The sequence below is a fragment of the Conger conger genome, chromosome 4, assembly GCF_963514075.1.
Source record: "Conger conger chromosome 4, fConCon1.1, whole genome shotgun sequence".
NCBI classification, from domain to species: Eukaryota; Metazoa; Chordata; class Actinopteri; order Anguilliformes; family Congridae; genus Conger; species Conger conger.
The window spans coordinates 22,666,102-22,679,313 of record NC_083763.1 but is presented as its reverse complement, the minus strand read 5'-3'; the positions used below and the strand labels follow the sequence as shown (position 1 = coordinate 22,679,313).

The following is a 13,212-nucleotide window of genomic DNA, read 5'->3' as shown; positions in this document are numbered from 1 at the left end:
ACAGCTTCATTTCCATTACACTAAGTAGCCCGTAGGGCTGCACTTCACAATTACATTCAGCTAACCAACCTTGATATTGAGTTATGGCCCCGAGCGCTTTCTTTTGTTTACAAGGCAATGTTTATTAAGCATAACCAAAAATCTACAAATGTATTTATGAAATTGACTCTGTCTTCCCGGAAGAATTCCACACAAAGCACAAAACACAAGGATGTGAGTGGCTCAGGCTGTAAAGACACAGCAAATGTGTGAGCCCTGTGACTGGATGTTCGATTCTTGCCGGGGAATAATAATGGGTTAACCGGCATTTATTTTGGTCTCTTCGCTCTTTAGCGGCCACTCCTGGCCAGACCAGGCGCCTGCAGACCCACAAACTAAGAATACACTCCATCAACATGGGCACATGTGTGATTGGTCGTGTATCTACAGTGTGGACAATAGCGAGAATAGGCGTCATGTGAATCGGAGGAGTCACATGCCTGCCATTTCTGCCTGACGTCAGCATGAACAGCTAATACATGCAATCAACGACATACAAGTAATCAACAATGGACGTTCACCAAGTTCAGCTAGGTTTGTGGTTGGGAAAATCAGGAACAATAGGGGAACTAAATATAAATTGAAACTGTAGATGCAGCCATGACACAGTGTGATAACACCTGGGCTGTGTGTCAGAGATCTTGCCTGTGAGATGTCAGCACAACGGCTCTCCCGTCCTGGATCACACTCATGATGGTGTTCCACAGGGACCGTCGGGAGTGTGGGTCCATCCCTGTGGTTGGCTCATCCTGAGAAGAGAACATGGTGATCAAGTGCCTCAAACTAACCCAGGCCAGCCAACTCAAAGGGGCAGTTCACACAAAAATAAAATAAAGCAGCATTTCCACTTACCCAGAGTGCTGTCTATCCATCCAGATAGTTTCACTGAAATTTGGCAAGTTTTCTGATACAACAGATCTAAACGGTGCTGTGCTCAAAGCGCCAAAAATGTACATTTGAAAACCTCAACAGCAATGACCCTTTCCAAATACAATGCCATGACAACATTGTTAAAACAATAACAATGTTTTAAAACAATATTCACCCTGCGCCCCAGAAAACTGGCATGCTCTGGTTATGACCTTACACGGATATACACAGTTGGCATACTTCAATGAAAACATGCACTAGGACTGTGGATTTTTGTGAGCAACCATGTCATTATATTTGGAAAGAGACATTGCTGTTGTGTTTTCTGAATGTAAATCTTGCAGTGGATATTTCTAAAACTCATGGAATCTCAGTGAAACTAACGTGAGGGAAGATGGACTCCAAGTAAGCGCAAATATATATTTATTTTATTTTTTGGTGAACTGTCCCATAACTCCCCAACAGACAAACAGTTCAGCTGGTTTGCTGTCAGAGCCCAAGAGAAAAGAAGCACACTGACTGGCCACATTAATCAATTTCTAACTTTCTGTCCAAAATAAAGCAAAATTAAAGCAACAAATGACAAGCAATAAAGAAAGGATATAAATATGGAACAGCGCCCCCTACCAGTAGCACAAGAGCTGGGCAGCCTATCATGGCAATGGCAGTGGACAGTTTGCGCTTGTTGCCACCGCTGTAGGTCCCTGCACTCTGCTTGGCATATTCAGACAGGCCTAGTTTCTGGATTGCCCATTCTGCAACCTGACAAAAGAGAGCGAAATGCTAGCCAATCAGAGATGGAATTACCTCCCCTCTAACCAATGATCACACTGCTCTTAGTGTTCAAATGAGACCAATGAGTCACTCAGTAAATTCATTACAGGGTACAAGGTGGTGAAGTTGTAGTATGCCCCCCCCCCATAGAAGAGAAAAATAAGACCTTAGAACTATAAGGTTCTAACTACATTTTTTTACAAAAATGAGTTCGTGCCATACATATGTTGTTTATAGGGCAATTTGACAGGATTTTGATATTGTACATTCAGAGTATGTTTGTCATTTTGATCTATGAAGAACTGTCCTGCATTTCAGTTTTGCTGTGATAGGATGTGAACGCTTTGAAGCTCAATATCTCAAAACTACTCAGACTGAGATAAAACTCCAAGGTCACGGAAACTGTGATAAAAAGTGCGGTCAGACTGAATTCATTCATAACAGAGCGGGGCAGTACAGATTCGAGGGTACCGCTCACCCGGCTGATCTGTGATTCGGGCACCCCTCGGAGACGGGAATAGAGGTACAGATGCTCACGGCCAGTCAGCAGATCGTCGATGGCGTCAAACTGGGGGCAGTAGCCCATGTTCTGATGCACATCCAGGATGTTAGTGAGAATGCTGGGTGGGACAATGAAAATTAAAAATGACACATTTCTTCCCATTTTCCTTTACAGACACCAAAGCTATAATATATGGGAACATATATTATGTTGTGGATAGAGAAGTGGACCTTTGACCTGATGGGGTAGAAAACACAAAAATGCTTCACAATATTTTTGTTTGATTAGTGCTGCATAATAAGCAAAAGCTAAGAGCATGGATTTTGTACATGAGGCATAGCTTGCAAAGTGGATATGTTGTTGAGGAATACATGGGAATGTGAAACAAAACAAAATACCAACACTGGAAAACTAGACATGATAATTGTCATGTACCTTAGTTGAGAAGACATGGTTAAATGACTCTACCTGCATGCCCCTGGTACCTGTAACCACCTACCTTTAATAAGTAGCTCATGACATGCACGTGGTGAATGTAACCAGCTACCTTTAATGTGCAACTACTGCCATGACTGGTACCTGTGACCTGCAACTGTGGCATCTCCATAGGAAACATCTGTGTCGCCTGTCAGCATTTCAAAGGTGGTTGTTTTTCCAGCCCCATTGACACCCAGAAGGCCAAAGCACTGTGAGGAAGAGAATGTCAAATTAAGCTGTGCTCAAAAGTCATTCCAAGGTACATACTTCACCTGTGGACACTGCAAGGGCATATTACCCTGGTATATACAGCACCTGTGGGCACTCGGAGGGCCATTTACCATGGTATCACCCAGGGCCTTTTACCCTGCTATATACTTCTCACATGGGGACTCTGAGGGCCTTTTACCCTGATATGCACCTCACCTATGGGGACACTGAGGGTTATATATCCTGATATCTACCTCGCCCGAGGGGACTCCCACACAGATCCTGTCCACCGCCGGCTGTCTCTGACCCATATACGTCTGCACAGAGAGGGGGGAGGTGTATCTCAGTCTGAGCCTCACCTCAAAAAATTCAGCACAAAAATACAAAAATACAACACCCATCAACCACCTGGGTAGCAGGCCTTACCTTGGACAAGTCTTTAACCTGCAGGATGTCCACATTGCTCCCTCCTCTGTAGATCCTTTCTCTCTCCTGAGCAACATCTTCATCTTCATACAAGAGAGGCGCCTTCTTGGATTCCGGCATCCTGTTTTGCGTCAGAATGTTTAATCTTTAATACCTTTATAAAATTAAGACAATGGTTAATATGCCACATAAAGGAATAGAAATAGGACTATCATTCACTGCAGGTCGTTTAACACAAACATGAAAGAATTGCAAATATTATCACCAATATGTGTAGCGCAATAAAATAGCAGAGTGTGGAACTACCTAAGTAAATGGTAATTGGTGGGCATTTATATACCGCCTTTATCCAAAGCGCTGTACAGTTGATGCTTCTCATTCACCCATTCATACACACTCACACACCAACGACTTGCTCAGGGACACTTCGACACACCCGGGGCAGGATCGAACCGGCAACCCCCAACTGCTTTGACAGCCTGAGCCAATGTCGCCCCAGTGTCAATGCTATTGACGGTGTCATATCCTGTCAGATGGAGGGACTTCTGAAGGTGGGACAACTCACCAGTGATAAAGGAAGAAACGGTACTGAATCAGGATGTTGAAGGTGAAATAAACAAAGCCTTCTACAGCCATGAAAGCCAGGTTCTTCCCAACAAAATCCCAGTGAAATGGATCAGAGAGGTGCTCTTCCCCTTTAAGATACAGAAGAGGGGAAGTACTATCAGCAAGTGTCATACAGTAGAAGGTGATGAAAGTAAACCATGAAATTATCATAAATGCAATGATTGCAATTAGGGTGATGCACACATATTATCACCTATTCCCACATCAGCCTGGGGTAATATTCATCACACATCTCCATTAGCAAATAAAGGCATAGAATGCAGCAATGCACTCAGGTAATTATGGAAATCCAAAAACAGTCAGAGGCCTTGAATAGTTTCTATTCCGGTGTAACTCTCCAGGAGTAAATTGAGACGGACAAGTGCATGGCATAATGTGTCCATTACTGTCAGCTGTAGTTTTCCACACTCTGCGGTCCCAGTAGTCCCACTGAAAGCATTTAGCTCGGACACAGAGCGCTGGTCTGCTGCCAGCATTCCCAAGCCCAGTCAATTAGAGCATTCTAAGACAGGAGGTCAGTGCTCACCAAATCGAGCGTACACTTCTGTTACCGCCTGGTTCATGGCCATGTCAATCAGGCCCCGTCCCAGACAGAAATGAGGGAAAATCAACAGCCCCTTCTTCAACAACTCATTAATCTGCAGCAGGGTCTGGAGAAGGAGACAAAGCACCGCAAGAAATGGCGGCAATACATAACGAACTGCCGCAATAATATTTTGTGATTCCCAGTTTAGCCAAAACACTGAAACTGAAGCCTTTCTCATTTTGACCATGCCCCTTACATTTGGTCCTATAATAATATAAACACTCATTGAGTACTTTATTAGGTATTTATTAGACTTAGTTTTTAGACTTCTACTGCTGTAGCCTATCCACTTAACAGTTATGAAGCGTTGTGTGTTCAGAGATGCTCTTCAGTATACTACTGTTGTAATGTGTGGTTATTTGCGTTACTGTCACCTTCCTGTCCAACACACCTAGGGTGGTGTAGAAAGTTGTTTTCTACAACCCTCCGACTGCCAGACAACTGCTCTTACTGCCTGAACCAATGTTGCATTAGGGACCATCAGGGACCATTATCTGTTCCCTGCTACTTGCTCTAAACTGTGTGCAATATTGGCACATACAGGAGCATTGCTTACCTGATTGTTCTCAAAGAGCTCTAAAATGAAGGTGATGGCGCTGCTATTGAGGCCGATGAACAGGTTGACGCAGGACAGCGTGACGTAGGCCGTGCTGGGGATGTTAAAGGCGTAGGACACAGGGTACATCATGGGAGTCACCGACCACCTGCAGGTCAGAGAACGGTGCAGTGCACAAATCCAGCACTGTATCTTTTATATATGTTTTTTGTAAACAGGGCACCCTTGAAAATGAGAGCTTGCTCTCAAGGGACTTCCCTGTATAAATAAAGGTAAAAAAAAAAAAAAAAAAAAAAAAACAAACACAGTATTTCCACTGGATATGCTCATGAACCCCAGACACACAGTGCAGAGCCATCACCATTCCAGACTCTTTCTAGAAGGAAGGTTTTCGTTGGTGTGGAGTGTCGGTCCCTTGGTGGCTGACAGATCTGGGGCTGGATGAATGCCTCAGGGATTTGAGCCTTGGCTGGTGTTGACAGTGACCAGGTTTAAAGTCTCTCATGAGAAATAGCAGCTAAGACAGGACAGGGGAATACCATCCCACTCACTCCACCCCCACCATTGGCACAAAACAGGAACTGAAACCAACTGTGGTAAAGGCTTAGCTTACAAACTTTTAGGTTTACACCTTTGGCCCAACACACTGGATGCTGCTAAGGACCAAGGCATTTATGCCAACTGTGACTGTGTCTGAAACATAAGCCCTACAACAGGGAAGCACTGATAGACTTGATGTTGAACATACAGGGAAATACTGATACACCCCGTCGTTTCACACTGTAGAGTGAGGCACTGACAGACTCACAGTGAACATACAGGCTCCAGAATTATTGGCATTGAATTATGACAAACGAAAACAGCTTGCTATTTTAAGGTAGATTTTGGGACAGTACAGAGAGAGCTGAGTGACCTGAAAAGTGACCTGGTGTGAGCAGAAAAGTGACCTGGTGTGAGCTGAAAAGTTGTTTTGCCTTTGTGTTTCACTTTTGTTCGATATTTGAAGTCTTTTTGTTTAATTATTTTTATTTGCTCACTCTCACTCTTGCATTGTAAAATCCTAAATAAACGTTGGCAGAAACAGGCATTTATGTATCTCTCTGTGTCCAGCTCATCTGTCCTCCCAGGGGTGTGTGACACCCTATTTTACGTATCGGGTGAAACAGTACTGTATACTTACCCATAGAGCAACAGCAGAGCAACAAGAGCAGGGAGATTGGTTGGTGAGGTGTAGCACTTTTTGTCAAAGCCAATGAATATCCCCACAACCATTGCTGTGCTGATTGAATAATTAATCTGGAAAGAATTAAGAGAGATAGGCAGATATTAATCAGAGCATACTCAGTTATTCAAGTCATACAAACTATTTCATAATCCCTTCTCACGAACCTTTATCCTCTTTGTGTGCAAATTATCAAAGTTATATAACAAAACAATAATTGCAGATTTTAAAGTGACTTTAGAATGACTAAATGGAGAGCTCATATTTGTTTGCCAGTTGATTCACATTGCCCTGAGGGAATTGCAGCTTTGTCTTTTAGACCAGATGTATCATTTATTTGAATTGCATTGAGATTTAAATTTGTTATTCATTTTCCTTTACCCCTCCCTTTGAACATTAAGAAAAGCAGTGACCGTCAGTGCCAGTGCAGACACATCGCTTAATTAAGCATAAAACCCAGCATGCAGCTGAAGGTGAAGAAATTAAGAATATCACGCAGCACTGACCATGTCCCAGAGGAAATTAGATGTCCAGTAGACCAGCGGACTGACGCCGCTGACAAACTGCAGGTGCTTGGCCTTGGTGACCCTCTCCTGGATCAGATAAAGCACGAAGCTGGCCGGGATGAAGGACATGGCAAATATCACGCAGATGGCCACCACAGCATCCACCGACGTGGTCAGTCTGAGGGAGAGAACCGCACAGGGAGGCGTTTTCTAGAATGTTCCACAACCATCATTTTTTCAGCAGATCCAAAGGTTGTCCAGCAATGTATCTTGGCGAGTTTTTGAACAATGCGCTACAATCTCTGAAAAGTATCAGTGCCAAAATATACCTGTCTAAATTCCACCTCCCCTTTGCCTTAGTAAAAAGGCAAGCAGTGTGAGGAAACATCAGGAGATGCCTTTGGGAAAAAGTACGTGCTTGAGAGCTGAAAACCTGACGTTCGTTCAAGACAACAATGTTTGCAGGCAACAGTTACTGCTGGATGATTTTAAATGAACATTCCATTTAGTTTGCCACCGATGCCTTTTTAATAGAAATGGATGCGTCTAACAATGCCAGCTAGCTGGTTAATTGCTTACCTGTAGTTTCTTTTTAAAGGAAATAACAAATATTACATTGTTAGCTAATGTTTTGGTGTCTTGAACGCTCATCTGGATCTCACCACCATGCTACACTCACACGGTGACCTCAGACAGCTGCTCCTTGGTGAGACTGAGGGGGTGGTTGATGGTGGTGATGCCGTACTCTGCCGGATTGGCATTGGGAGGCAAGTTGGACCTGAGGATGGCATTGTTGGCCACATTCAAGAAGGATACCATGGAATGCCAACCCTTATTGTTGAACCACACCTATAAATACAAAGGCAGTACCATTTGTATATTTACAGTAAATATCACTGCGGCATACATATAGCACACACTCTATACAAAACGGTTAGTCACGTATGAGTGTGACATAGCATGATGCAGTGTGATATGGTATGATGTAGCAAGATATAGTATGAAATATTACATAACTTCATAAGTGCTACTTGCCTTAACATTATATTCACTTTCCATGCATCTCAAGAAAGCTTCAATTTCTTTGAAAGCAAGGCCACTATACCGTCCCTGAAAAACAACAAGCCGAATAGTGCCAATAGTAAATAGCTGGTACATATTTATGCAAAGCCTTCTAGATATTTCAACATACACACACACACACTGCACACAATCAAGTACAGTATCCAAGACAAACCCCAGAAATATTTAATAGGCGTCCCACGTCAGTCAGTATGCTCTGGATGGTTCTGGGGTCCACATCGAGCACAGGGAGCTGCCCTCCAACAGAGATGCCTCCATACCTGAAGATAAACAATACAGTCCCACAATGAGGCTGCAAAAATCCACTAGAGGGAGTACCAATACCACTTTCCATTCACACATTCCTGAACAATGAGAGGCCTAAACTAATCATTTTTATGCTTATAATATATAATAGTATACATTCCATTATGACATTTACTACTGTACATGTGAATTGATATTGTTGGCTAAATAACTGGAGAGGTACCTTAGCTCATTCACCCAGTACTTGCTCTTTAAACTGAAAAAGAAAAACATGCAATTGAAACATTTTCCTTCAAGATTTTTATTAATTTACATGTATATAACCAAGCAATATACATTATAAAATGGCCGTATAAAAGAGAATAGCATGCTGAAGGTGCACTGTACCTGGACTTAATTAGGGTGGGGTAGCTCTTTACCAAGTAATCTGAGATATTTCTGCCAGTCAGGTCCATTAACACATCCCCAGTAGACTGAATCCTCTGAAACACACAAAAACACAAGCACATTAAATGAATACTGTATGCCACTCCCCTGGTGAATGACACCAGGGATCAGAAACTCGTGATCCTCGAGGGCTGATTTTCCACCCTCCGTTTACCTGGGAGTCAGATCAGTCACACTAATTACCCGAGAGAAAAGAAAACCACGGCTGAATTTTGATTTGAGGGCCAGAGTTGATGTACTGTACTTTACTGATAGACGTGATAACCCGTTATTAGTTCAGTCAGCGCATTGTGGCCCAGCCTGCAAATGGCTGTTTTATGCGATTCCTCCCACATAGGTGGGTGTTTGAACACTGGCATTGTGGTCATTTCTCAGTCTGTTATCCTCCCTGTCTGAATAAAGCAAAAAGACATTAAATAAGAGTGGACTGTCCTGCTCTAATATTATAAAAGTTGATACATTTGATTTTACAATGCAGATCCTGTCACAGCTTTCATACAAACAGGAAATCCTGAAATGTAAAAGCGAAACTAGAAGATGAACTATTACATAGTATACGCGTGCCAAGTGTGTCCGAGTGCGCATTACTGGCGCTCCTGTTGTTCAGGGGGGGGTGTGGGAGCTGACCTGAGGTGGGGGGAGCCCACCGGCCCCCCCAGGACACACTGGTAACATGGTCAGCTTGGCCTTAGTGCTGCACTGGCAGCTGGGGGAGGGGTTGAGCTCGGTCCACACAGGGTCCTCCAGCATGCTCACAATCACCGGGGAAACCAGAGGCAGCTCCCATGCTGTGGTAATGTTATTACAGGGAAAGTCCCTGTCGAGAGCCAGGTGCACACGCACACACGCACGCACGCACGCACACACGCACACACGCACACACGCACACACGCACACACGCACACACGCACACACGCACGCACGCACGCACACACGCACACACGCACGCACGCACGCACGCACACACGCACACACGCACGCACACACGCACGCACACACGCACGCACACGCAAAAACGTACACACACATTACTATTTAGAACAAATAAATTTATATTTATGAAAACAGCAAACAGCTTTTTAAAAGCTTTAAATATTCAAAGTATTAATATCAAAATATAAAGGTCCCAACAGAAAATAATATTTAATTAATTTTTTTTTGACAAATACATCTCTGAATGTCTAAAATATTATTCATCACACACAAAAGATACACTAAAACTATTCCTCTAAGGGTGACTCACTCTAGAGGCTCCTCCACCATGCAGCGAGTTCCAAACCCTGGCTTATTCAACAGGACATCTCCAAAGTACCTCATCTCTGCATTCAAAGTCCTCTCATTACTGAAAGCAGAGCCAACATGGCAACACTGCATTTGAAATGCATAAAGGACATTAGCCAACAATAAATCTCATGATAATCCCACGTCTTCCTGCCACCCTGCTGCTTTCCCTTATTCAGACAAAACAAATAAATGGGTTTATTTATTTGTGTGACTGAGCGTAGACTATGTTCCTTGTTCTAAAAAAAAATATTTAAACTGAGCTTTAAAATAAATGGCTTTATGGACCTTTCCAGAAAGTGTCCTATCAATTTAAACTGTCAGTGTCTAATTGGCTCAAAACTAACACTGGGATTCAGTAAGAGGACCAGAAAGTCTCTCGGCTAACCTGAAGAAGGTGAACTGTCGTCCGTACATCCAGGGACTGAGGGTCAGACTGGGGTACTCCCCAAAAGGGGGGATGACCAGTGTGAACACCATGGACAAAAGGACAAAAGCTGCTGGCAACACAATCTGGAAAGACAAAAGTAATGCGTTGCAGTGAACTGTATAGAAGTGGCCAATGATGAATGGATGACCCAGTGAAAAGGGCCTGAAATGGTATGCACAGACGGACATGAACGAGTCAGTGATTACACACAGACCATATCCCACACAGGTATGTACAGACGGACATGAACGAGTCAGTGATTACACACAGATCATATCCCACACTGGTATGTACAGACGGACATGAACGAGTAAGTGATTACACACAGACCATATCCCACACTGGTATGTACAGACGGACATGAATGAGTCAGTGATTACACACAGACCATATTCCACACCTTTATGTACAGAGGGACATGAATGAGTCAGTGATTACACTCAGACCATATTCCACACAGGTATGTACAGTATTGGATGAGTCAGTTATTACAATAAGGCCACATTCCACACTGGAATGTAAAGAAGTCAATGTCAATGATTACACTCGGACCATATTCCACACTGGCACATACTGTACAGTATTGGATGAGTCAGTTATTACAGCTATTTAGCTAATAGCCAGGTCTTTCCACAGGTACAGGTGGGTTGGATTCAGAGAACTCTAGGTGCCACATGGCAGCTTCTCTGTTTGTTTGGGGCCAAGAATACCTGAGCAAGGAAGTCTTTATGGCTGCGCATGGCGTGGTGAAGTCGCTTGGTCAACAGGGCGAAGAACTGCTTGATGACCAGACGGAGACCTCTGACCTGCCTGGAGCCTTTCCCTCTGTGGCTGTCTGAAGGCCAGGAACTCCTGTGGCAGTTTGTTTGCATCGCTTCAGCTGCAACTGTGCAGTGTTGGAGGACACGTACGTACATGGATCAAAAGGTGAGGTGTAAAAGCATTAACACAGCTAAGCCTTGCCAAGCACTGTACACAGTACTGTATCTGTGCTATGCTTTTTAATATTCTACAGCAGTGGCTCTAACCTCTAGACACACGCAAGCAAATACAAAGATGATATCTCCGCCGTGTGGATTCGGTAATAGGATTCAAGGATTACTGGTTATCTTCGGCTTCAAGTGAAATAAGAATCAAATTAATTATTCATACTATGAAAATGACCATTACAATAAGTTGTTCTATAAATAGCAGCAAAACAGCAGAGATATTTCTTTTTGGTTCAAGCATGTAATTTGCTGGCTACTTCAGACTGTGTGTTACAACTTTTTATCCCAATCCCCAAGCACTCGGTTCTGATTTAATTATTGTAAGATTGTTTTAACATGATGCTATAATGGCTTTACATAATTACACTGAGCTCCATAATGTTTGGGACAAAACCACATTTTCGTGATTTTGGTGATTTGGCTTTCTAATCCACTGTTTCTGATTTGTAATCAAACAATTCACATTATAGGTAAAGTGCCAATTCTCTGCTTTTTTACTAAAGGGTACATTTTAGTTTCACTATTACAACACTTTCATACACAATTACCACCATAACTGGTAGATGGTAGATGCAGTTATGTTTCTCATACATTGTAAGTTAGTCTGGATATGAGTGAGCGCCAAATGACTGTCACATAATTTATAGTCACAGCTCCAAGCAGACAAAAGCTCTGCATAAGCTTCACGCGTAAGCTCTGACAATAGCTTCACTGTCTATAACTTCACCTTCAGGTACAAGGACATTAACTGTGCGCTTGTTGACTAATAGGACACCAAATGGAAGGCTGACAGAAGACACTTGACAATCACGGGACCACCATCAACTGCACATAAACACACACATCAACACATACAGAGGGATTAGTCTTCTAAACATTAAAAATGATGTTATAACTTCAACATTTGGATTAAAAAAGTAAACAAAGTAGAAAAACCATCAGTTTTTACCAGGGGACTTTCTGTCATGAGTTCCCTCTCCATCAGCAGTGACTTTCAGGAATATCTACAAAGGAGAAGGACAGGTTCTGCCTGATGATGTTTCAGCTGCTTGAAAGGAACAAATTTGTACTGGTTTTTGTCTATAGTCAAAACCACAAAAAGCTTTGAATATCAATATAGCTAAGACTTGAAACAAGGTACATTCAGATTAATTCAAATGAGGCCCTACAATTCTCATATGTCTAAAGATGTGCATAATTGAAATTCAGTAATGACAGTTAAGTGAAAGGATGAAGGCACTGCATTATGCCACAGGGTGAGACCATGTGACCCACCTCCTCCAGTGACGTGTCGGACACACCAAAGCTGCTCAAGCCCACGTCGGCCAGCGTCTCCTCTAGCTCTCTGAACAGGCTGGCATAGGCGCGGTGCCTGAAGTCCTTACTGGGCAGGATGAAGGTCAGCTCCTGGCCAATGGTCTCGATGAGCCGGGCCTCAGGGACATGGTCGTGGATCAGGGTGATGATACTCTCCAGGTCGCCTAACGTGTGTTCAAGACGGCAAACGTTAGCTAACGTTAGCTAACGTTCGCCAAACAAATTAAAAGATTTTATGTTCGCCACAACATAATATTTATTCTTACATTTAATCCTAGGTAAGCAGCTAATCAGCTAGCTAGTATTGTTAGACCTAACCCAGACAGCAAGCGACTCCGGGTCGGTTATGCCCCAATTCTGGCCCAAAGTCCACCAGTACTCGCACAGATCCGGTCCAAAGTCACTTGCTTTCCGGGAAGTCGCCTCCATTTGTATTAAAAAGGCATTGGTTGCGACCGCTGAGCTAAGTGGAATGTTAATTCAACAGCATCTGTTCACTGTCTGGGTCGAAACAGCCATCAACCACCAGGCGTGCAGTTACAGCTGGGATACTCAATCTTACCCAGAAAAGGCCGGTGTGGGTGCAGGCTTATTTTCATATGCAATATATAACCTTCACTCCTA

At 43.2% G+C, this 13,212-nt stretch overlaps 1 protein-coding gene across 3 annotated transcripts in view; it reads right to left on the bottom strand.

The window, feature by feature from the left end:
* The window catches only part of LOC133126931 (retinal-specific phospholipid-transporting ATPase ABCA4-like), a 44,404-nt gene that overhangs the window by 4,177 nt on the left and 27,015 nt on the right, over positions 1-13,212 (bottom strand). The window contains exons 26-47 of one of the 3 annotated variants that reach the window (XM_061239442.1): positions 12,547-12,752; positions 12,221-12,275; positions 10,993-11,168; positions 10,241-10,365; positions 9,815-9,913; positions 9,199-9,388; positions 8,512-8,606; positions 8,348-8,380; positions 8,033-8,138; positions 7,831-7,905; positions 7,475-7,644; positions 6,796-6,973; positions 6,248-6,363; positions 5,068-5,161; positions 4,452-4,575; positions 3,864-3,993; positions 3,299-3,419; positions 3,127-3,189; positions 2,765-2,871; positions 2,162-2,303; positions 1,537-1,671; positions 685-788 (exon numbers count right to left, since the gene is read on the bottom strand). In XM_061239442.1, coding sequence (XP_061095426.1) covers positions 685-788; positions 1,537-1,671; positions 2,162-2,303; positions 2,765-2,871; positions 3,127-3,189; positions 3,299-3,419; positions 3,864-3,993; positions 4,452-4,575; positions 5,068-5,161; positions 6,248-6,363; positions 6,796-6,973; positions 7,475-7,644; positions 7,831-7,905; positions 8,033-8,138; positions 8,348-8,380; positions 8,512-8,606; positions 9,199-9,388; positions 9,815-9,913; positions 10,241-10,365; positions 10,993-11,168; positions 12,221-12,275; positions 12,547-12,752 — 2,644 coding nt within the window. Of the gene's footprint in view, positions 1-684; positions 789-1,536; positions 1,672-2,161; positions 2,304-2,764; positions 2,872-3,126; positions 3,190-3,298; positions 3,453-3,863; positions 3,994-4,451; positions 4,576-5,067; positions 5,216-6,247; positions 6,364-6,795; positions 6,974-7,474; positions 7,645-7,830; positions 7,906-8,032; positions 8,139-8,347; positions 8,381-8,511; positions 8,607-9,198; positions 9,389-9,814; positions 9,914-10,240; positions 10,366-10,992; positions 11,169-12,220; positions 12,276-12,546; positions 12,753-13,212 lie in introns of those variants that run through there. The other 2 variants (XM_061239441.1, XM_061239443.1) reach the window with 2 other exon arrangements.